Source organism: Thunnus albacares, chromosome 14 (genome assembly GCF_914725855.1).
Source record: "Thunnus albacares chromosome 14, fThuAlb1.1, whole genome shotgun sequence".
NCBI lineage: Eukaryota > Metazoa > Chordata > Actinopteri > Scombriformes > Scombridae > Thunnus > Thunnus albacares.
In genome coordinates this window covers 1,246,775-1,272,637 of record NC_058119.1, presented here as the reverse complement: position 1 = coordinate 1,272,637, position 25,863 = coordinate 1,246,775, and the positions used below count along the sequence as shown (strand labels likewise).

The following is a 25,863-nucleotide window of genomic DNA, read 5'->3' as shown; positions in this document are numbered from 1 at the left end:
CATTAGTTAATTGTACAAATGGGGATAACTGAGTGCACTTTCAGACAGATGGTTTCAGTAAAGAAGTTGTTTGAAGAGTAAAAGAAAGAAAACTTGAATGAAAAGTTCAAACTTCACCCACTTTTACACCTCCACACACCTGACCAATCACTGCATGAAGTGGACATGATTGTTGGATTGTCTGTTTCAGAAAGGCACTGGCCAACACAGTCTGTTCAAATTCAGATATTGAAAAAAGGGTTTCTGATGCTTCAGATGCTGTTAAGACAATCAAACAAGCCCTTTGTTGGAAGCATACTGAAGCCTTTAATCAATCAGTGCGTGCATACTTTTAAATAACTGGGTTAAGGCCCAATTTCCACTCCCACAGTTAGCCAAAAATGGATGTAGACTCCTAATCATCCATTTGCATACCAGTGCATCTGCCTGCCTGAGTATTTTTTTTAGCAGTTTTGCTTTTATTTAATAGTTGAAAGTGCTGAGAGACAGTGAAATTGTCAAACAACCTAAACAAAACATATTTTACTACAAGATTATTTCTCTCACCTTACTCTCTTCTTTTATACATACCAGTTTATGTGTGAACTGGTATATGCAGGATTTTTGTGCATTACAGACGGACACAGCGAGGTATGATGTCACCTGTTGGTTTGCACTGGAGCCGGTTTGAAGCCCAGAGTTGCAGCTTCTGGTTGGCGCCATCTTCTAAATAGTGTGGAGTGTTGCCTTTCACACTCTGGAAACACGCTGCGCTACCTTGGATCCAAGCTAACACTAGCTTACTGGGAACAGCGAGTGCTGTGCACTTGGGCTAATGTTAGCTACTTTAACTAAATTGTATTAACAGGGCAGGTATCATAATCAAGTAACATTAAAGTTACTGAAGTATTGCAACAACAGTCCAAGTCAGTGCAAGTCACGGAACCGAGGAGAGCAGCAGGTCAATCAACACCCACACAGCAAAAATCAAAGCAACTGTGTCTTCAAATCTTATTAACGGAGCAATAATTTCCAAAATGATCACCAGCACACTTACTAGAGGGCCTGATTTTAGCAATTGACACCATAATGACTTGCTAAAAAAAATAACTGGCTTAGTTTTTCCAGAGAGAAGTTGACTGGGATTTTTTGGAGACAGCATCTAACTGTCATCAGTGGAATTGCACTTTAAGGTTATTCCACATTGGCTTCAGCCTCAAGCCGTGGTAGTTGCTGCTTGATCTGGCACCTTCTTTTGTGCATGTAAACATGTTGAAAGTCCTCTTTCATGGACTTATGGACAAACTAAATATGTTTTTTTTTAATTAAATGCAACGTATTTCAGGATATTAAAGTATTTTAACTTTGAATTTTTAAACTTTAAACTCTAACTTGTTAATTTAACATATATCTTAATAATTGTTAATCTACGGATTTATATTCACTTTACTTACCTGAACGACTATCAATGACAAAGGTGTTGCTCAACTGCATTGTAGTACACAGTAGACATGCAGTTATCAGGGGGAGTTTGTCCTTATTTATTGATTGTGTTGATTGATTAATTGACCTGAGCTGCACTGTTGCTGTGGTAGATGGTCAAGCAGGTAATCCATTCATCATACAGTTGAGGGTTCAATCCTCAGCCCCTCCTGTCCACATGCTGAAGCAACATACTAAACACTAAAATTCAGTGGTCTGTTTAAATGAATTCAAATGTATATACCGGTATACACTGTGGTCTTCATTTGAACACAGGTGTCTAGGAACCCACCATGTGTCAAGCTCATAATACTGTACATCAGTCAGTGTCCAACACACACAGGTGTTATGATGACTGATAACCTCAGATGAACCCTGGTCTCCAGGACACACTCTTCACTTCAGAGATCAGGTAGTGAAGTTTTGAGCTGCAGTTGACAAAAGTCATTTGACACTCAATTATCAATGTCCTGCTATATGTCCAAAGACTCACAGAGCTGTGTGTTGATCCAAAACAACTAATCTCCATCTTTTCCTCTCTCGACACACATGTGTGGAGCTATGCCAGGGAAATTAAGGACCAGTTGGTATTCAAATCAATTGGGGAGACGCCATCTCTCTCTCTCTCTCTCTCTCTCTCTCTCTCTCTCTCTCTCTCACACACACACACACACACACACACACACTCACACTCCTCACACCTTGTCCACCAATGTGAACAGAGCAGCTTCCGCCTTTAACCCACGCTGCTCTACTCGCCAACTGTGGGAACAGTTTCCCACGCTGGTTTACACTCGTCTACCTCACCGCCTCGCCCACAGCTGCACGTGTGTGTAGGTGTGCTTAGTACTATGTGTGTGTACATGTATGTTTTGTAGTTCTATATTTAATGTTTAATGTCTGTGTGTTTTAACTGAATGTCTGTGCACATATACATGTGTTAGATGACTGTGGTGTTTGTCTGTACATGTATGCCTGTGTGTGTGTGTGTGTTTTTGTATATTTGCTATCATGTGCCTTTTAGTCTGTGTGCGTCTGACTGTGGATGTATGTGTGTACTTGTACATGTGATGTTCATGTATGTAAGTGTGTGAGTGTGAATGTGCCACAGTCTGGTTGCTGCAGCGCTCTCAGACATTCACTCAGTTCAGCTAATTCTCAGCAGCGGCAGGTTGCCAGGCATTTTTACTGCTTCACCTCTGTGTGTGTGTGTGTGTGTGTGTGTGTGTGTCATGGATGGTGTTAGCAGAGCATGGATGTGAAAAGCAGGACTGTAGTGAAGGCAGAAAACATGGCAATGCCTGGAGCTGATCCAGAGGCAGCACTCCCACCACTGTCTGCATTGGCTGGGAAACACTCATACCCACAATTTAAAATGAAAACAAAAATTAAAAAGTAAAGGTCAACCAGCATCACAGGTAAAAAAAAAAGTCCACTAACATGTTGGATAAAGTTTACTTTTACACCACAGTTTGATACTTTGTGAAAGCTTGCTAATAAATAATTCAACATTTTGGCAAATACATTTGTGCAGTTTTTTTTTCTGAGAGTGAAATGAGACGATTGATTTCATTCCCATATCTGTGTCAATAGTTTATCCATCTACCCAGTGCCTCCGTGCAACATCTCCAGCTACAGCATGGGTTGCCAGATACAGAATACATCCACATTAAGAGACAGAGGCTACCACTGCCTTCTACCAAATATTACAACAACAAAAAAAAAGAAATATGGTGAGAAATATGAGTGTTCTTTCTAACTAATCTGTCATTCTGCAGAATAATTATTTGCGGAGGGTGTTTCTAGTCCACTATGAAATGTTTTGGTTTTGTGGTTCTTTATGTTGCACTCATAAAAAACATACATGGTGACCTTGCTTTGACTGTTTCACCCAGTGTAAGTATCAGATAGCTTCCATGAAGTTTGGGAATAGGCAGATACACAATATACTGTATATATTACAGTATATTGTCATGAAGTGTGTGTGCTCTTTTTCCTAAAACTGAAAAAAATATGTTTAAAGGGATATATTGAAAGCTTTGAAATGAATGATTATCGTGTGTGTGTGTGTGAAATCAATCTGTTTATTTGTCAGCATGTTCTTGTCTATGTCAGGGAAGCAGAAACGTGGACTGCAGATGCTGAGGTCATCTCCAAGTAAAAGCTCAAGTCATGAAACACATGTGAGACTCTGTGTAAAGACTGTTAGCTGACCTCTGCATCAACATGACCCTGTGCCACCAGGTCAGAAAGCCCAGTCCAACTCTAGCTCTGCTAAAACTCTGTGTGTGTGTGTGTGTGTGTGTGTGTGTGTGTGTGTGTGTGTGTGTGTGTGTGTGTGTGTGTGTGTGTGTGTGTGTGTGTGTGTTTGTGTGCGCATTTGAGGCCAGTGTGCAGGTCTGGGTGTGTAATTAGATGACTGTGTGTGTCAGAGTCACTGTGGTGGTCCTGTCATCTAGCCCACAGACTGGAACAGCATCAACCCTGTTCCATTATTAACATTAACTGACAAGTCAGTTATTAACTTATTTAGTTTGTTTTTAGCAGCACAGAGGGAAAATTAAGCAGCAGCTTAACTGAGAGCAGCTGAACCTCTTCAGGTAAAGTTGTGTGCCAAGCATACTGTAAGTCAATGACAGTTGATGCTTTCAGCTGCAAATGTTTGGATGAATGGTTACATGTCACCAACATCTTAAGGTTCATTTAATCCTATCATGCTATCATGCAGTAGACATAAACATATACATAGACTGGTCTCCGAAACGTTACAAACATTTCTCAGAGACACAGGAAATAGAATAATGTTGTTGAGTGAGAGATAAAGGTTTGTCAGCTAGCATTTTTATGCTAGAAATTATGGTTGTTTGGTTCTGCCTATACAGTCTTAATTTAGCCAATGAGACTGACATAAAGTGACCAATTGGATCTTATTTTCAACAAGTGATCAGTCACCGTGCACTTAATGTGGAAATAACTGAAGATGCAACCTGAGCTCATACAAGTGCCAAAATGAACAGCTCAAGTCATTATCTTGAACTTATTACACTTAATATATATATGTTTGTACATACTTAATGTAATATTGTCTCTTCCTTCATGATATAATTCTACTACTGCAACCTATTGCATTTGGAGTTTTCTCTCATCAGCATGAAGGTTTTAAGGACAGAGGGCATAGTGCTGATTGTAAAGCTGTATAAATAACACTGACTTCATGTGACTTAAAAGGAAAATAAGCTCATTGTCAGCATGACAACCAGCCTGATTGTGGCAAACAAACAGCACAGATTATGGGGAGGGAGCATGATCTATATTTGATTTAGACATCCAGAGAGGATTTACTGCATGAAGAGTTGCAGAAATGGCCTTTTTCTGGTGTTTGTTCAAATGTAATGGTAGCCAGTGGAACAATGTCACTAAGAAGGCTTGTTTCATCTTAACATGTTAACCACAGATCAGCACTTCACAGGAACAGCTCCAGGCAGCTGAGCACTCAGCATGATGGAGATGCTCTGCAGTTTACTCTCCTGCAAACATGGCTCCATTGTCAGACTGCAGTTTAACAGATCCAAGCGTCAGAGCTGGGCTTACCTTTGTAGAGGAAGCAAACCAGGCCAGTGGCTGCTGCTGAAGCTGAAGCTGAAGCTGCTGCACTGGGTTTAAGTGGTCATATGGAATGGGTATTACTAGCATGTGTTCCTTGAAGGAGGGTATATTTGGTCAAACCCAGCGGGGCAATCAAAGACGCCCTGGATTTGAGACTGGAAATGTCTGTAAGTTCATAGATGCCAGTCTCTCTCTCTCTCTCTCTCTCTCTCTCTCTCTCTCTCCCTCTCTCTCTCTCTCTCTCTCCCCCAATCCAGATGGATAAATAGTTTAAGGCACACACACACCTAATGACTGGGGTCTAAGAAAGTGAGTGGAGGAGCACATTGTAACTTGAGACTTCTGGCTTGTCTTATTTTGCTGGTTTGTTTTTGAGACAGAGCAGTCAGCCATGACTTCTGTTGAGCAGAACACCAGAATCTTCATGAACACAGTTCACTGTGTAAGGTGAAAAGTACACAGAGATACTTTGTTGCTGGTTAGACTCAGGATCTGAGATACTGCAGGAGTAACTTTGCATCGGATGGTTGTTTAACTTTGTACATGCGTCACCAATCTGCCCTCACTCTCAAATGACACTGATACTGGAGTATTAACTGTGCACAACAACAATGTCAAACTCTATGAGAATGTGACCATAAGAGAGTCAAATGAAAATAGAGGGGATGTGGGTGAAGATAGAGCGAAGCAGCACAGACCGCACCAACTGCAGAGAGACAAGACAGGTGAAGTGATATAAATATTCTTCAACTGAGATGAACATTGGATGACAGGTAAACCCACAGAATGATGATGGTCTTCCTGCTTCAACTTGCCCTAAGCGTCATTAGTGCATCCATCCATTTCTGCTGTGTAACATAGTCTAGGTTAGAGTGGCGGAGGACACACAAAGCAAAGTGGCCAGACTTCCATCTCCCAGAGCCGTCTCCCTCTGGAGGACACTGTAGCCTACAGTATGTTGTTCCCACGGCATGTTCTGGACATTCCCCCAGGTCACCTCACTGCTGGACATTCCTTCAATACAGAGACATCCAGGAGATCCTAAGTTTATCATACTTGACACACAAACACTAGTCTTGTTTCTGTTTCTTCTTCTTTGTGAGATGGTGGAGAAAGACAGTTATATTACAGACAATAGCCTCATGCAAGAAGCACTCGTAAAAACAGATTCGTTCTCAAGATGCATGTACAAGTGATTTAAGAAAATTAGTCTCTGCCTTTCTTCACATGGGAGAAACTTGACCTACAATTATAATGCCCTAATCTGAATTAGTTTGGAGTTTAAATGCAACCGAAATGAACAAAAGCTAAATATGTAACAAAACCAACTTAATGCTAAATTTATATTCTGTTTATTGTCATCATTATGCCAATTTACTGAAAGGTTAAGATTTTATGATTTTTGTTGGCATATTTTGGTGCAGCAACTTCTACGTTTCAGTAGTTGTTGGAAACTTACACACACACACTCACACAGCTGCCTGTGTGTCTCTGCAGCTCTCTGTCCAGCATCATGTTGTGTTGCAGCTGACGATGTAACATCACCTACTGCAGACTGTAACGGTCTCTGTGACTGTCACATGACTTCCTCTCATCATAGAGAACTTTGCTTTGGAAAGAGTTTTTTAGCATCTAACTTCATGTCAAATCACCCCCCCCTTTATTTCTGTCACAGTGCAGAGCTGCTCTGATGACATTGATCTAGTTGTTTCGGGTTTCCCACTGTCACTCCTAAATTTGTTATGTGTTTGTCTTCTGATTTCTGAAAGCAGGACTCGAAGCCATGTTTTGTGAATGAAACTCGCTCATAAACGGAGCAGAACATGGAGCCTTATATGGCAATTTTAGGGGCGTGGATTATGCTAATGATCACATCTCTCTCAGGCTGAAATGCAGTTAAGAGAGTTTGTTGAATCCCATGTAGGACTTTCTTATTTTCCTCTTATTCATTTGTGCAAAAACATATATAAGAGAAAAATAAGAATAAGAAAACCTTTTGCAGCGATAAAAAAATATCTGCAGGTTTTTGCAGATATTAACTGAGAACTACAGCTTTGTAGCAACATTTCATACTCTCTTATTTAGAAATTTATTATATACAGAACTGGAAAAAATGACATATATTGAATGCTTCCCCAGAAATACATCACAGTGGTAAAGCTTCTCACACAATTCTACACAACATTTCACACATGTGGAATCTGCTCTAGATGTTGCCTTCAGGTTGTCCAGTTGAACCAGTTCAGATGGTCAGTGTATACTCACTCCATCATCACATCAAATAACAGATTTGTTGACATTTGATTTGTAATGAAATGAAAGATTGTTACAAACTGAACATATCAGTCCAACCAGCAGCTGGAAATAGTGTGCTTCTCACTGGATTATTTCTGGCCCTGCAGTTCCTGTAAAGATAATGTCCACCTCAGCTTAAAGACCGGCAGCTGTGAAACAGGCTGCAATGTAATCCTTGGGAACAATTGCGCCTTGTCACTGTACGTTCACTAAAAGTGCTTGTTTTTTGCCACTGACATGCTCAGATTGTTATTTTAAGTGTTTGACAATGAAAAGTAAACACAGGAACTAGCCGCCTGTAGCAACATTATGGCTAACTTTCCTTACAGTCCATCCACAGTGAAAGTCAGCCTCATACATGTAAACAAACTGGTATGTGCAGATGAATATGTGGGGAACCTACAGACTGTAATTCCTCACAGTTATGTCTTGAAATCACATTTTTCGCACCGTGCTGAGCTGGCCTCGCTCTTTTCATCCAGTTTATTCTATGGAGGTGAAACAATGTCCATTACTCTCATCCATGGACACCTCTATAGTCTGGAGGCAACAGGTCCCTCTGCAGAACAGGTTTTCCTCTTCACTCATCAGGAGAAGAGAACAGTGACTGCAGGAACACCAACAGTTACTGTACGTTGTCTTTCCTGACGGTCCTTTTGCCCTTCTGCCTCCATTCTTCATTTTTCCTCTTTCGTTTGTTTTATCTCCTCTCTGTGTTCTCTGGCTCAAATGCAAATGTTTGGCCATTCAAAGTGAAATGACCCACGATCGTCCTCATAATATTCCATGATCCATCATTACAGTTAGCTTTTTTAGTGTCCTTACAGTCTAACCATGGTGAAAGTCAGCCTCATACGTGTAAACAAACCACACAGATGAATATCTGCATGGTTCAGTTAGCTGGCAAGCTGCCCCAGATATACATCCCAACGCAGTTAGCCATAATGCTGCTACAGGCGGCTAGTTCCTGTGTTTACTTTAATTTTTACTTATTTTACTTATTTTGTTTTACTTATAATAATAATCAGTCAGTCAGTGGCTAAACAAGCACTTTTAGTGGACATACTTTGACGGGTGCAATTGCCCCCAAGGATTACATTGCAGCCTGCTTCATGACTGCCAGCTGAAGCACTCCCGCTCAATACTGGACTCATTTCAAATACTTTTGTCCCCATTAGTCACTTAGACCCAAAACGGTGGGAAAATAGGGTCCAGGTTGAAAAATACCTAAGTTCCCTTTAAAGAGATGGAGGGAGAACAGAGAGAGGGAGAGAGAGAGGAGGAAGAGAAGAGGGAGGAGGGGAAGTGGCAGATGGCTGAATATTGGTGTGGAGGGAGAGAGAGGTGTAACCAAGGTAGTGAATTAAAGAGAGGGAAGGAAAAACCCTTTCAGACATGCAACTCCTTACTTTAAATATGATGGCAATATAATCAACAAGTCCTCCAAATTCAACAAGAAAATACATCATTTGTAATTGCCCTTTAGTACGACACATAGAGGATGACATCCCTATCAGCAGGACCACATCATTTGTCAGTGATTTGTGACTGTTTTAGAAAGCACAGACAAATGATGTCATCCAGTCAATAGGGCCTTCAGATCAAAAAGCATTTGTATGTGATGGACTGGAGTGCATGTTTTGTTTAATTTGGAGGACTTCTTAGTTTCATTTCATTTCCCTACAGTGTAAAATCAGTTTTCAGAGATCTAAATGTTTTATTATAACTTGGGTCTTGTCTTTGGTCTTACAACAAAGAAACCGGAGCAGTCAGACAGGTTGGAAACACAGTAAGTACAGTATGAGCAGGAAGTGGGTCTGTAAACTATGATGGATGTTTACAACAGACAGTTTGGGCTTTAATTTTATTGTTCACCTTCATTTTCTCTCTTAGATAAGTTTGACTAACCTAGATGTTTGTTTATAACCTGTCTGATTGCCTTACTACTCCTCTTTCTTAACCTATCTGACTTCTTTTAGTGATGGCTCTTGGTGAGCGCTCATAAGACCCATGCTGTAATAAACCAGAATGATCCCGTTCTGTAAATTCATCACAGACATCATGTCTGCTTTTGTTGTTGTCAGTTACATTACTGTTGCAGAGTAATGCAGTGCAAACTATTAAAATCAGTCACTAATGCATTACCACACAACAACATATAACTTCAAAGCAGTAAAAGCAGTGATGCATTACATAACTAAAGTATCTGTAAATATACAGTATGTTCATACCATACTGAAATGGATAGAAACCGATTGCTGGCAGTGATCTAAAACTAAAAGTAAAAAAATATTTGCTAATGTACAAATGGTTGTTGATAGTTGTGGGGGAAACAAATATATTCAGCTTCTCTTAAAATGTGCTGTTTCAGTGTCCCATGATGGTCCAAATACTGATTTTAGAAAAATACTTCATATATAGCCTACGCTCTTTTTTGATGAAGATTGTCAATTATTAATTAATTATGTATTTATTTACAGTTTAAAATATGTTTTTCATAACTCCACACTGAAGACCTGATCATGAGTGGATAAAAGAGAGAGGAGAGGGAGAGTAGGAGCAGAGGGGGAAGGGTGTTTGCCCCCTGCAGGGCTGCTGATGGATGCAGGGCTCCTGGGGTTAAGGGGAGGGCAGCCAGGCCTTGAGCCAGGGTACAGAGTGGCAGCTACCTGCCGCTCATCACACACACACACACACAAGCACACACACACACACACACACACACACACACACACACACAGCCCAGTAGCTTTCATTACAGTTTTTAGTCTAGCACCACCACTTTTACTCACATCATCTAACACACCCTGACCCACTTTATGTCTCACATTGGGGTGACAAGTTTAACTTGTACCCCTCACACTCTGTCTATCTCTCTCTCTCTCACACACACACACACACACACACACACATACAGTCACACACACACACAGTAGAAGATGCTAATGGGAGGGAGGGAAGGAAACAGAAAAACAAACCATCCGACAACATGAAGCCTGTCAGTAAAGAAGATAACAGATGAAGAGACTGCAGCATGTCACACATACAGAGAAGAGCTCCACTCACTAGCCTGCACTGTCCTTCATACTGTCTGTCCTATTACACCATCAAGGACACTGGGGGCCAACTGACTCAGCCCACACCTAACCATCTCCTCTGGAGCGCCCACTGGTGGCATAATCCTATATGACAGGCTTACAATGAAATCATGCTTTTCTCCTAGTTGTGGGATGCTTGAGACTTCAGTTGGGATGTAATGTTGGGATGTATAACACAGCCTTTTAGGTCACCCTCATGAACTCTTCTAGTAAAATGCTTAACGGACCAGCCTTTATGCGCGTTTTGGCTCCTGATCTGCTGCCTTGCACCGTCGTCCAGATGCTTGAGAAAGTGAACTCTGCAGAGCGACCTTGCTTTACACTACAAACAGAGCAGAGTGATGTTCTCAATGGGCCACTTGAGGCCTTTTCCAGCTAATTGAATGACTCCTTAAATGGTGTTTATTTATCAGACTGTGAGTTTCTGTGCTCTTGTTGTGGCCGATACTGGGAAAAGCACGTTATCTAATTAATTGTCAAATCAATCAATAAAGTCTAAGTGATAGTTGTCGCGTTCAATGGCTGTTCGTTAATAAAAAGGGCGCGGTTTGCAGATAATTAATGTGGTTTGTGTCAAAAACAAAATGGGCCTGTTTAATGTCATTGACCAAGCTGCGAGGTGTGAACGTGTCATCCTTTGGCCAGTCCTAGTTCTGCTGTCTGCTGTCGTCTTAATGAATTGATTTTTCACTCTGTCATCTTCAAGCAGTTCAGCTTTCTAGAGTTTCATTTATTGCTTCGGATTAAGTCATGAATAAGTCTGTTTGTTTTCTGCAGTTCAGTTAAACCTTTAAGGCGAGAAGAGGCAGCTTTCTTTATCAAATGAAGGGAGAGGGTGTTTTAAAAACGCTAATCGCCTGTAATCCTTTTAATATGTCTCACACTTTGCTCTGTCAATACACAAAGCTGAGCAGCTCCAGCTTCACTGAGCACATCCCAAGACTGGAAACGCACGAGTCTAGCTGGACGGAGAGAAGAGAGGAGAGGGTCCGCGAGGTCATCAGGTTACAGCTGATGATTTATCACAACACAGTTGATGCACTCACATACTGTTTATGATCATGATGGGAGGCGGTAATATTGTATTTTAGTGTGTTGGCCATGGCAGCCAGGCTCCTCCTCGCCTCTTTTCTCCCCCTGCCAAGTGTGGACCGCTCCTCAGGTAAAGAGATGTTTTGAATCAAAGGGGGAGGGAAGGGAGAGTGGGGGGGTGTCTGCTTTTGTTCTGCAGAAAAAGGGGGCTTGTTCTTAACAGATCAGCCTGCCATTTTAACCGGGGGTGTGTGAGCGCCGAGCGAGAGGCTTGACAGCGGTGTGGGATGGGAGCAGAGAGTGGAGAGAAGGAGCGTCCTGCCTGCAGTCCTGCCACAGCCGAGCATCGAGCCACTCCGAGAGCACACTGAGGAGCCACAGCCAGCCCGAGTCTCCTCTGCAGCGGATCACACACACCTGAAGGCCGAGGATTACAAACCAGACGGAATAAGTCTGACAGTCCGGATGATTTTTCTCTTTGCATCAGGGTTTTATCTTCTTAGTAAAAAAAAAATAAAGAATTCAATCCTGCAGCGCTTTTCCCAAAACTTCAGCGTACAGCTCCGCTTCTGCAAGTGCACTTAAACTTTGTGTAGCCATCTGGCAGTAGCCAGACGCTCTTTATTTTAATTACCGGTGATCATTCATCACTGTTATTCAGCCTTTTCAGCGGAGCAGGAGCTTGCCTGTGATGGACGTTGATTTGATAAAGAATGAGTCCGCTGTGCGTTCATGAGCCTCTCTGCCAGCACCTCTGACCTTTTTGTGGATTTCAGTGAAATCTTTTGGACTTGATCGTTTTTATTTCCAACGAGATCAGCGGGACTTCGCAGCTCTGAAAGGATCCTGGTCAGAATTTTAGCTACTGGAAGAGCTTTTCACCTCCATCCATCATGCGACCCATCCCATCCAGACTCAGCTATCTGTGAGTGCTTTTCTTCCTTCACTTCCACTCTTTACGCACTGTTAATGCTCCTAAACGCAGCTATGAATTAAGTGACTTAATACATTTTATTCTTCTTCTTTGCAGGTTTCTACACTTATTCGCATTTTGCTACTATGCTCAGGTACGTCACTGCTTTTACTCCTTTTTTATATAAATATACAGATATAAATGTTTTAGAATCATCTTTTTTTTTATTTTGCATGCTAAAATATGATTAGTTTCACAAATTTCTAAAAACCAACGGTAACCAAAGCTGGTCATGCACAGCGCAGTAAGAGCGAGTGGAGGAAAGGTGAGGGATCATCATAACATTATGTGATACAACAATATCGGATGGCTCCCACGGCGCGGCGGGCAGCGGGGCGCGCGGCCTGCTGGCAGGTTGCTGATGAACAGACCGGCACCTGGCACAGGGACGCGCGAGCACAGACGTGGGCATCAGGGCACGGGGAAATGCTTGCGAGTCTTGTGAAAAATGTCGTGGGGTTTTAAAGTAAACGAGGGCCAATGTTTCCGTCAGCAGCAGTCATTCCATCACAGCGGAGCGCGGCGGAGAGAGAGAGAGAAATAAAGATTTAGGGTTAGTGTGAGGTTAACGTCAGTGACCTGTTAGTTCACATACTAAAGAATGAGAAGTTTATAAAGTGTTTTTTTTTTTGCTGTGCGCTGTGGAGCGCATTCTCCTGTACGCACAACCTGTAATCACACCGTGCGTCTGTTTTGGAAGCTGTTAATTTCATTTGGCAGCAGCTCTCCTGGAACTTGTTACACTTGTCACTCGGGAAAAAAACAACAACAAGCTGTTATTGCGTTAGGATATGTTTTCCCTCTGTGATTAAGATTTCCTACAGTAACCCGAAGGCAAGCGACTGGCTTCAATCTCAGTATTTTAGTCCTGATTTGATTTTTTTTCTTTCTCTCTTCTGCGCAAATTAATGTCAGTTAAAAAAAATAAGAATAAAAGAGATAAATGTACACATACTGATTGTGATGACATCTAATTTCTGACAGGTAACCAATCAGTCCCCGCCTAATTTCACGCAGCATGTAAGCGAGCAGAGCAAAGTGACGGACCGCGTGAGCCGCAGGTTGATCCGGATCTACCAGCTGTACAGCAGGACCAGCGGCAAGCATGTGCAGGTCCTGCCCAACAAGAAGATCAACGCCATGGCCGACGATGGAGATGTGCACGGTAAGGCCCAGCAATTCAGTAAAGACACATCATATCTTTTAATATTAAGACAAAGTTTCAAATTGATATATTTTTTGTATCGGTTTTTTTTTAAGATTCAAACATTTTTGTTGGATTTTGGCTCCAATAAACGAATAATCTCGATTTATTTAGTTTTATGTACATTTTCGATTTACGCTCAGTGAGCGGAAGGAAATCTTTCACTGCGCACTTCAAGGTCTCTTCAGAGCATGTACATTTCAGATTTTCGAATTTAATTTCTTTCATTTTTCTGTGCAGTTCTTTTAAAATGTGCCTGCATTTACAACATTTCAATATTTCAATTTTTGTTTTTTAGCGTATTATTTTTTCACTCTTAGTTTCTAGAATTAATTTCTACTCCTCCTTTCTACTGTGAACGAACATTTTCACTGCACTTTTTTTTTTTTTAACGTGGTTCAAGGCCAATATTATAATGTCATTCACATAGTGAAATAAGAGCTGTATATTCATGACCTGAAGCGTTTTAAGAGTAGAAATATGACATAAGTATGCAAATCTGTCACAGCAAAACCACCTACCTTCGAAAAAACACATATATTTAGTTTTTATGTTTATTTCTTATTTTTTATGAAGAGATGAAAATATGTAAGTAAAACAATAGAGGATAGATCATTTCTAATGCAGAATCTCTTTAATAATCTTTAGTCATTCAGAGATCTGATCTAATTCTGCCTTGTTTCAAGATGCTGAAATTCCCCAAATAAGGAAAGACTTGGTGACTCATAGAGAAGGTCATTCTTTGCACCATTTGTGATCCCAGTTACTACTGGTGGATGGGAAGAGGCTTGCAGCTCAGAGAAACTGCCCACTGGATTGTAGATGGTGCTGGAGATGATCCTCCAGAGATCCTGCAGGTCTGGAAGAGCCATTAGAAGTCATCTTACTTCTACCTCCTGAACATTTCCTGCATAGCTGCTTCCCCCCCCCCCCCCCCCCCCCCCCCCCCCCCCCCCCCCCACCCCCACTCCATCCAGCTTTAGAACGTAAACTGGCCTCGTCAAGCTTTGCAGTCGCTCTGGCCTACAGTTTCTGTTGTATTTAGAGTAGATTCAATTTCATAAGGAGCATGAACTCATGAAATAAAATGTGTATTGATTATAGTTTGATGCTGCTGTCTGTACAGGCAGGGAGCTCAAATGTAGCTGTTACAGGATGTAATCTTGTGCACGTGTGTGGCCACAAGCTGAAGTCATTTTGTATGAAATGAGAGAGCGAAAGTGTGAGAGTGGGGATGTGTGTGTGTGTGTGTGTGTGTGTGTGTGTGTGTGTGTGTGTGTGTCCCACGTCTTTCTTTCACTCAGACTCTGCCCGTTATTCAGCTCAGCTATAACCGCTGGTTGCGACCACAACTATAACTCTCAGACATGTAGTGGTTAGTCAGTGGGTGGGTGGAAAAGGCCCTGACCATTCCCAGTGACCCCAGTAACCCTGTGGCCGACGCCATGGAACCATTTTTATGAGACAATGTGGATTAAAATGGAATTTATATACGCTCATCTGCTATTTGCTTTCAATGTTCTGGATCAATATCTGTGAGACTGTTCAATTTCTGCAATGCTGATTCAAACACATTGTGTGTATCAGACTGGAAATAACCTGTACACACACACATTATCTGTCATTCTGCAAATTCACTCACATTTATAAATCCAGACTAGTTTTTTTATCTTGTTGAAAAGCAACACAAAAATGCAACTGTCCATATTTCCTGTGTCTTTCAGTACTTCTCGGGATATAGAGATAAATGTGGAGCTTTATGTGTGAGGGCAATGCAGATTTATTTGAAAAGGAATTCTTGATGGGCCTGCCAGGGTCGCCTCTTTAGCTTTCAAAGAATCGAGAGACACGTGGTTTTATCATTTTGCAAGAATTTCAGCTTGCATAAATCCCCAGGAATGGTCCCACAGGTTTTAGTATGTGTGTGTGTGTGTGTCTGAGGATAGAGACTATGCATGCTTGGAAACACACTCAAGCATTTCTGCGTGTGTTGTCGATGCTTTTATGTCCATGCACACATGCGTGCACACTGTTAAGTCATTCATTCAGGTTTTAATGTTTTAAAAATATTTAAACAAAAAAAAGCCACTTTGTGCTAAAACCTTTTTACCACCCTCACATTCCCTCTATCAGCTGTAGTTGTTGATGAAACTTTTTTGTTTCGTTTCTTTAGCTAAACTCATCGTGGAAACAGACACATTTGGGAGCCGCGTGCGCATCAAGGGAGCTGAGACCGGCTTCTACATCTGCATGAACAAGAGGGGGAAGCTCATCGGCAAGGTGAGGGGAAACATTGATCTCAACCAGCAGAAGTAGAAGCAAAAGGTTGGCTAGCTTATTGAAGCTGAGGTCAAAATGTCAACAGTTGTAGCAGCACAGTTAGAAGAGGATTTAAGGTTTGTCTCGTGGTTTTGTGTGGTGTAATGGAAAACCCTGTGGCAAATTGTTGAGAGCAGAAGTTTAATTGTTGAGACCAAAATGATCTATTTGTCCATTTTCTTTGGTGCTCCATGCCAATTCTCACACTACATTTTGTGAAAATTTAAAAAATAAGTAGTTGTTGATGCTCTAAAGCTAAATCATCAGTGGTCTTAAATAATAACCCTAGCAAGTTTTGTTGAAGACCGTTAAGATTTACAGTAAATATATTAAATTACCATATTATTTTGAACTAGCTGGGACTACTTTCCCTTGTGTCCATAGGACTAAAATGTGTTGGACAATAAAAGACTGTGTGCAGCCTGATATCACTGCACAGCGAATGAATGACCCAAACAACTGCTCACCTAAAATAGTTCCAAATATAACACAAGATACATACATTGTTTATGATGATTTTTACACAATAAGGCACATTCATTATTTTTCTTATTGTCAATAAATCCCAGTAAAAGACTAAAACCAACCAACAAATTGATCTTACTGACAAGTGTTATCTGTATATATGAAGCCTATTATATCTCTTTCCGCTGCAGAAAATAGACCCTAAGAAATGCACTATTTCTTCCTGTTTGAGTAATATTTGAAAAAAACGACAGTGACCAGCTATTTTGGGAAATTATATTTTTTTTGTCTTTTCATGGGATTTGTTGACAATAGGAGACACTTAGAATCATTTCAGCCTCTAGGCCATATCTTTAAAACCTTGCTTTAGGTGACAGTAGTAGCCTAGTATTCTAAATGTTTAGCGTGTTGCACTGGTTTAACCTTTCGTGTGTGATTTTGGTGTTGTCATGACTTCAGGACGATGACCAGCTACATCATTTCAGGAGAGTTGTTTGATGCTTCTATGATCAGAGTGTTTAGAGGGTAATAGAGGCTGATGATGGATAAATGATAGCTAGCCTTGCATGATGTTTGTATTATAGCCTTTAAATTGGACTTCTACAATATAAATCTGCAGGTCAGGGCTCAGCTGTACAGTGTATATGTTGCTGTTATTAGAGTATGTAGGTGTGTGTTTCAGGCTGAGGTTATCTCAGTGCCCCTCTCTTACTGTGATGGCTAATAAACAGAGCTGCCAGCCTCCCTGCACCCCCCCGCACACACTCCCCCCGCCCACCCAGCACCCTGCCTCGTACACCATCTGCCCTGAGCTACCGGCCCAGTCACAGCCTGCCCCAACCACAGTGTGTGTGTGTGTGTGTGTGTATGTGTGTGCGAAGAGAGAAGGAATGAACAGAGTGTGTCTTTTGGATATGTGTGTGCACATGGTTGCATCATGACTATTTTTAACACACTATTTTGTCCAAAAAGGTGGGAGCTTGTTACAGTAGACTAGCACTGTGTGTCCATGTCCAGTAGATGCTGTTTCAGTTGACCTCACTGTACATTTTATTACTAATGAATTACTGATCAGTTGTGTAATGTTAATGTTACTTGATGATATCACCAACTGGAGGTAACAGTTTACTCATCTTTTTATTTATCACCTCCTCCCTGTCCTGCATTGTTGTTTGAAGTCAACAAGCTGATCTAAAGGGGCCTTAATTGAACACAGCAGAGAGCTGCTGAGATGTATTTAAGGATTTATCGATTGATACTCAATTTGAGAAGCCCCGTTCAGTTAAATTTAACCACAAATGCAACAGGAGATCAAACCAGGAGTGAAAGTGACACTCGGGGGCTGATTAAGGCTTTATGGCTGGAAGCTCCGTCCTGCAGCTACTGACCCACGAGGGCTGCTGGATGTTTGTTGAAGGGGGAGAAGAGTCATCGCTTACTGTCATCCCCCTCTCTCTGATCTGTAATGACTGTAGCATATGCTGCATGTACAGTATTAGGGGAGGGCTCTGTGTGTTTGTGTGTGTGTGTGTGTGTGTGTGTGTGTGTGCACGTGTGTGAGTGTGTACATGTAAGGGACAGGCTGCACAGGGAAGCCTTTATACATCTGATATTTCCCATCTGTAAATCTTCAATGAGCTGTCCTCTGTGAACATTCCGACTGACTGTTTTTCTGTGTGTGTGTTTCTGCAGAAAAATGGACAAGGCCGAGACTGTATCTTCACTGAGATTGTGCTGGAGAACAACTACACAGCACTGAGGAACGCCCGCTACGAGGGCTGGTACATGGCCTTCACTCGCCGTGGGCGGCCAAGGAAAGGCTCGCAGACACGCCAGCACCAACGCGAGGTCCATTTCATGAAGAGGCTGCCAAAGGGCCAGCAGCCCGCCCACCCAAGCCACCACCGGCCTTTCGACTTCATCCACTACCCCTTCAGTCAAAGGACTAAACGTACACGATACTCGTCAGAGCACTGAGGAGTGGGGGCAAGATAGAAAAGGCAGAGAGAGAAAGAGGAGAAACTGACAGACTGAACTACCAGGAGCCGACACAATCCTCTGCTCTCCAAAAAAACCTCTAGAGACATTTTTATACCGTGCATTACTATATCTTAATGTGTAGTTTGTTTTCTATTTTTCTCAAAGTTAAAAAAAAGCTGTAAATAGACAAAAACATGTGAAATCTATTTTTGTACTCCAGACTTTTAGTACTGACCTGTGTAAAAAAGCAAAAGAAAGTTTGTTTTTAGATGCACATAACTCATTGACTTATCGGGGACATCTTAGTAGAGTGCGTTGTATTGTTTTTTTTTATGTCATTTTGACCAGTGGAGTCGTTTTTTGGACTCTTGCCTGCTGCTCAAGGAGACTTGAAGGGCCCTGATTGACCGCACTGCCAGGGAACGCTGCGTTCAGAGACACAAACTGTCACACACTGTGTTGGAGAGCGCCAGGGTTCAGTAAACGTTGCATAACCACGTGGTGGTAACACTGCAGGGTTTAGCCTCTTGCTAGATGCTGCATCATGACCCAGATCATTCTGTATCACACAGTTAAAGCAAACAGAGCTTTAGGAGCATCTGATAGAACAACGGGGCAGCTACATTTGATAATCACAGGTTTCCTGTTCTGACTGTAAAGTTGATGTGTAGAAAATGCATTGAAGTGTAAGGAACCCCTTGACACACCCACTAACCCTCACCCTCTTGTGTTCTTGTTGCCCCTTGTATGTCTTTTTTATACATATAAAAATATATTTTTATTTGAGGATGTGTAAAATAATTTTAAGGATGGAATATTTATTTAAAATGTTTAATAAATGTACATTAGAATACTGATATTAAACTCTTGTTTGGTACATGCTTGCTTTGGACCGCTTTGTGAAACATGATAAACACATAACTTTACTGACCACCATTATCATCAACACTTTCATACTTAGTTGTATCTAACTAAGCCTAGTGTTAGTATGAAACCATCTGTGCACCTGCTGCTCTAGTTGTTTTGTGACTTCCAGGTGGAATATGACGCTCACTGGTAATGTTTTGAATAGTCGGCCATTTGTTCATTATAGATATTACAATCCAATGTTTCAAATTAACAGGTCAACATTCTGGGAAATACACTTACTATAAAAATAATATCCATCTCATGTCTGTGTATTAAGTAAGGAGTCAGGATGTGGTTAGCCTAGCATAGCATAAAGACTGGAAGCAGATGGAAACAGCTAGCCTGGCTCTGTTCAAAAATATACATACAAACCCCACTAAAGCTCGCTGATTAACATGTTGGATCTCATTTTGTGGTTTTAGAGGGAGATATTTGCCAAAAGTTTTGGCATCCTCCCAGGACATTTCAGCAAGTGCCCCAAAACAACATGTAATTACGTTCAAGTGACAGCGCCCTCTAGCGGCTGCAGTGACAGGAGCAAAGGAGGAAATCAGGTGACGTTATTATAGAGCAGCAGCTTCAAATACAAATCTTGGAGGTTCATTTAATGAATTTCAACAGCATCAAAGTTCCAGTAAGGCTGCATAACCTGATGTTAGTACAAAAACTCCAGAACTCTGTGCATGAACAGCATTTCTGTATTAATGGGAGATGAGAAACCTTTGATACATAACCGAGTCATTAAACTTGAGCATAAAAAGGAGTGATGACCAGGCAGAGACACTAATGTGTTCATTAGTGAGTTCTTCGCTGTATTCAATGTTTAAAATGTTTGATTTTACAATTATTCTGCTGGAGTCTTGATATCGTGACTCCAGCTGGTTCAATTTCATGATTTATTTATTTTGTTTCTGGTCCAGATTAAATTGTTATTAGGTCTGGATCAGGACTGAAGTCCGCCTATTGAGTATGTATATCAACAGTTCGGGCAGTAACTCATTACAGTAATATGATTACTTTTTTCAGTAACAAGTAGTGCAAAGGGTTACAATATGAAGTAATTATATTACAGTTAGTAATCCCAGTAACACTCTGTTACTTTTACACTTGGGGGTCCACGTGCTCACTGTTTTACCAGGATTAATGGAGGGTTGATATCAGTGTGGTCTCTGCAATTAGCTGACAGAAATATGACTTACTGTAATTCCAAAGTCATCTTATTTACAGGTTGTGTGTTGTGGCTTGCTAATGTTAGTCACAGGCACGCCTACATTCAGGAGTCACCTGACACTGATGCTGGTTGAGTTGGAGGGTTTGTGAATCGTGCAGTTGAGGTTGAGACTTCTGGGGTGCTGTGTGTAGTCACTGAGGCTACGCTAACGCTAGCTGCTGGTTGGTCTGTAAATCCTTCCAAACTGTATCCTGCCTGCTTGTTAAACCACAAATGTCTCATTTTCTATTCCTACATGTGTTAAATACAAAAGATGCAACATGTGGCTGTGGAAGATTCTGAGTTGTTTGAAGGAAACTTTGACTGGGCCAGCGGCTGAGTAATGAAAGTAAAGTTAAGAGTAATGTAACATGTTATTTTTGCTGCTAAGTAATGAGTAAAGTCATGTAATTACTTTTACAATGAGTAATATGTAGCCCGTTATTGATTACAAATTTCAAGTAACCCTACACTGTAGAGCAACAAAGTCTGTGTGGGATTAACAACACATCAGACCTTAACATGGGAGAATACTGTTCATTTCCCCTTTCTAACTGCAAACTAACACAAGATTATTTTAAAGCATCACCACAATTGTCCCCTAACCTTAACAATGTGGTTGCAACCATGATGACAAAGGTCCCCTACCGAAGTAACAAAGTAGTACTTTAAACCCAAACCAAGATGTTTCCTAAACCTAACCAAACGTTGTTAACGTTTGGTTAGGTTTAGGAAATGGGATGGTTTTGAAGGCAGAGGCAGTTGACGTGGTTCTGCTGATTGGTCTGTCAGAGCAGAAAACACTTCTGTGTGTCGTTCTGGAGTACATGCTAACAAGTTTTTGGTTTCTATACTGGTACAGTGGTACCAAATCTGGAAACCTCACTGTGATGAGAAGACTTCAGGAAGTTATGCTCAATCATTTCACCCGACTGTTGTTTGCCAAAATAGTTCCAGCAAGTAACTACCTCCAAAACGTCAAGTTGTTAGTTTTACATGTCTGTTTGTGTTCAGATTAAACAAACAAGATACAACATGTTAATCAGTGAGCTTTAGAGGTGTTGGTGGGTGTATTTTTGAACTTTGCACAGTGCCAGGCTAGCGGTTTCCCCCTGCCTCCAGTCTTTTTGCTAAGTTAGGCTAACCACATCATGACCCCTTCTGTGCACCATATATTTTAAAACTTGGATACTGCGACCTATTAGTCAATTTTTAGAGCATACTATACATTTGTTTCAATATGTACTATCTTAAAGCAACATTTTTGCCTACTATATGTGAGAACCAGTGGCAGCTGAGCTATCTGTAATGCTATATACTAATGCTAGAACATACACATGCTATGAAGGCAGAGAGCTGCCACACAGTCAACAGTGCTCCAGTGGACTTATTTGTTGGGTTTGACATTTCGTCACATATACTTTACAGATCATTAATTTGGCGTTTACATAGTGTCAGCTTGTTAGTCAGTTAGCTGTATGTGGCCAGCTATCCATCACTGTCTTCCATGTTGTTTCCATAGAACAGTTGCTACAGTAGAAGACTACAGTATATGTTTGGAATTGGAGTCTTCACAGGTCTGAAATTTGTACCTGTGACTATTGCAACTAAATTAAAAGAAAAAATGCAAATCCCAAATTGCCAACAGACCCAAAGTGATCCAAGACCAGAAATTTTGGTTAACACTCAAAGTTTGATCTTCAAATTAGATTCAAGCCCAAGTTGAGCATTTGCTCATCTGCTTCTTCACTTGGAAAATCTTCTGGAATCTTCTGAAATGGGTTTAAACATATTTTCTCACTTTACTCGTGGCATCCATCCATGCAGATAGTTTTAGTTTCATTTGTCCAGGTTCTGAGATAGGCTGAATTCCATTCGCCAATACAGTGGAGGTGAATGGAATTTAGTTTGTGATGCTAACAGCACTGAAAACTTACATTTAAAAATGATAATAGCAAAGGTGTCCCAGTTTCTCTAGATCATCGTACAAAATACAAAATACATTGAGTCTTTGACTCTAATTAACATACTGAACTCTCTGAAAACCTCAAAATAAAAAAATGTGAGTCTAAAAACTGGAGCATTTATCCCCATGGCTGTTAACCTGGTGCCTCTATTTTGCCTACTACAGGCCTACTGTCTATCCCAGCAGAGAGTAGGCCTGTTATTAATGGTATATTCCACATATCTAATCCCACTTCACATCAGTTGAACAGCTGAAATAATGTCACTGTATTGCAACAGTTGTATATGTATTGACTTATATCTGTGGCACAAGAGCACACAATTGTGCTATAGTGAATTTGTCCAGGGCTGGGTGATTCAGGGTAAAGCTCAGCAGTCAGCATAGATTTTGAAATTTTCCACACTAAATTGTAGATTTTGAGGTTTTCTACACCAAATCAATCTGTAGCTGTTTAAGTCTGAACCTGAACCACCTTATTTAAGGCAAAATCCAATGTATGCATCTGTCTATCTACCTTTACTTAGAAGATTTTTGATTGGATCTTTTTGAGTATCATTTTATTTTTCCAGGAGGGTTGTTGAGAAACATGTACTCTTAAGCACTGGTATTAACTGTCTTGCACCAGCACCTCTTAACTGAGCAGAAAGGAAACACTGTGGCCTTTGGTTTCTCCCCACATGAAACCTGACCAGGGAAAGCTAACAGGGAGGGTATTCTTAGTCTGATCTCAACAGGGATAACAAGGTCATTTGAAGTCATGAAGATCACCCCCCTCCTTCCTTTTTAGCAGATAGCAGCATGTCACTGTCAGGGTGCTTTGCTGTTGTGGAGATGATACCACTGTGTTTGTTCTTAGGCTTTAGCTTCCTCCAGGTTCTGTAACTCTCAGTATCTCTACTGTTATTCTTTAATCTTCCACCTTTTAACACCCCAGGGTTTAATCTGATTGGACAATCCCAACATGCACTAGAGTGTATGTCTATGCAGGTATGTTTGTGTGAAAGAGAGTTAGATTGCTATCTTGATTTGTTTGTGTGATTCTGATATTGGCTTCTTATTGGTCGTCTTATTGTCATCCACCTATGATATGATGATATGATGCACTTTGGTTGACTAAAACGTTTGTGTGATTGATCTACACACTACTACACTTTAACCTGAACTGATTAACAGTCAGTCCAAGAAAGTAGTTGTGTTCTGGAAAACCTCTGCTGAGTTCCTGTGTGTTGATGTCTGACTTGTGTATGGGTGCGTCAGTGTCTCATGTATGTGTTTGTTTACCAGCAGGAGAGCAAATAGTTCCAGAACTGCTGATTGAAAGTTGGCCATAAATTTCCCCCATGAGGACATTTGTTGTTGACCATTCATTCTTCTTTCAAACAATGTCACACTAGAGTTCTAAGAAGCCAGGGTCTGGCTGGAGTTTGGTCATTCAGAAATTGTGTAATGTGATCCCAGCATTAGATGAAACTAACAATACAATGAGCTTTTTTAAATATTTTTGAGGCATGGACACACACAGTGAGACATACAGTACATGAAACAGGCATCCAGTTTGCTTTTGTAGTGCAAGCACAGTCAGTTGCAAATTCTGGGCTTGGACCCCTATGCAGATGTCCATCTACATGGACAGAAGATTTTACATCACATAGACCTTCACAACCACGCAGACCATGAGTTGACCTTTAGTCATACAGTTCAGGGTAAGCACCAACATTTGTGCAAGTGCCATCACCTCAATTCATGCTACCTGGAGTCTTTGTATGCTCTCACATCAGCTCTAATTTTCACCTTACTTTCAGTCTGATCACACCTGCCTTAGCAGCCTTGAGCCGTATTTCCTGAGGGTGGTACCAGTGAAATCCATGAAATCATTAAAATCAAAGAAATGACCATCTTCTTGGGCACATGAATGTACTGTCCAATAACTCAGACAGATGGAACATCATATAGCGCAGACTAAATGTTTTAAACAGTTCAAGAATTATTGGAGTTAGAATGTTTCTGATGTTTAGCTGACCTTAGAATGGACAGCTGATAATCCATATGGATTTCTTCCATCCTTCATGCTGTGCTCTTGCATTGTAGCGGTAGCACATTTATTATCTAAAAAGAAAGAAAGAAAGAAAGAAAATTTCCTGGAAAATCTTTCTTCCACACATAATATGGTAATATTTTTTAAGTAATATAACAGTTAATGGAAAGGGCTAGGGTTAGACTAACCAAGTGTGTCAACCATTTAAAAAAAGATGACATGTATTTCCACTGCAGCCTCACAAAAGACAATAGCTGTGGCGAACTCTGCAAGCTCCGTTAGCGGTGCTATTCTTCACACAAGTCTAAACAACCAGATATGGAGATATTTAGCACTGGTCAGTGGATCAGTTTTAAATATTGCAGGGAGAAATAGTGCAAGCAGAAACAGCCACAGTGAGATGTTAGATGTAGATGACAGGCTCTTATAGAAAACCAGCACAGCTTGCGGCTGTTCACAGTATGGCTCGGCATGACTACCCCACCACAATGAAAAAATTTTATAAGATTGAAATTAGAAGTTTAGCCTGATTGGCTCATCGGTGTAGAAATACTGTAATCTTTCCCCAACATGTACACTGCATGCCCATCTTCATAGCTCATCTGTTGTCATGGGAATCCCACATCATCCCATCTCCATAAAGTCCACAATGACCTAGTTGCCACGATGAAAACATTTTGTGCACTTCTTTATGCTGAGAAGATACAGGTGAAAAATGGAAGTAAATGGTGAGGTTCCTTCACTAGTTAAGCCTGACCTATGAAAACCTGTCTAACTGAAATCACTGAATTAAATGGTCTTGACAATACTTGACATTAATCTGCTTAAGACCTTCCACATTGGATTAACAGAGGGATTTGTCCCTGAGGATTTCCCATAGAAACTCCTAGACACCAGATCAATCAATTATAGCCAGTGCCTCATGATAACTCAATGATGTAAACTGAGAATGTATTTTTGTTGGTGAATTATGCATTTATGTTGCTGCTTCTCAAATCCAGGATTTATGAACCCTCTGGAGGGCCAGTAGACTATAGCAGTTTTCACATATGAAAGTTGCCCTTTCACATATGTAGCATACAGAAGGAGACTGTCAGACGCATTCTCACCTACTGGAAATACTTTTGGTTTAGGCTAGCAGTGGCACCTGGGTAGAGCATGCAGGAGGCAGGACATTACTTTGTAATTTGGTGTTTTTAAACTTTGCACCAGAAATAAAACTGCTGTTATTTTCTGAGAAATCACAGGAAGTCCTCTAATGCTAGCTTCACAGTGGAGCGTTCAGGCCCAGTCAAAACAATGCATCTTCA

At 41.0% G+C, this 25,863-nt stretch overlaps 1 protein-coding gene and 1 long non-coding RNA gene across 2 annotated transcripts; one reads left to right on the top strand and one right to left on the bottom strand.

The window, feature by feature from the left end:
• Positions 1-990: 990 nt before the first annotated feature.
• LOC122997129 lies at positions 991-25,509 on the bottom strand. Its single transcript, XR_006407149.1, has 4 exons — positions 25,498-25,509; positions 18,875-18,877; positions 12,569-12,576; positions 991-1,118 (listed from the first exon to the last, which is right to left on the bottom strand). It is a non-coding gene; the product is annotated as an uncharacterized LOC122997129 (long non-coding RNA).
• Positions 11,741-19,241, top strand: fgf8a (fibroblast growth factor 8a). Its single transcript, XM_044373129.1, has 5 exons — positions 11,741-12,417; positions 12,523-12,559; positions 13,450-13,630; positions 15,843-15,949; positions 18,146-19,241. Exons 1-5 carry the CDS (start codon positions 12,386-12,388, stop codon positions 18,428-18,430), a joined length of 642 nt encoding a protein of 213 aa, XP_044229064.1. The 5' UTR covers positions 11,741-12,385; the 3' UTR covers positions 18,431-19,241.
• Positions 25,510-25,863: the final 354 nt, after the last annotated feature.

Excerpts from the sequence above, each read along its gene's own strand:
- fgf8a (XM_044373129.1), top strand. The coding sequence starts at position 12,386 with ATGCGACCCATCCCATCCAGACTCAGCTATCT. Across the intron at positions 12,560-13,449 it reads CATTTTGCTACTATGCTCAG|GTAACCAATCAGTCCCCGCC; the intron begins GTACGTCACTGC and ends AATTTCTGACAG. Across the intron at positions 15,950-18,145 it reads GGGGGAAGCTCATCGGCAAG|AAAAATGGACAAGGCCGAGA; the intron begins GTGAGGGGAAAC and ends GTGTTTCTGCAG.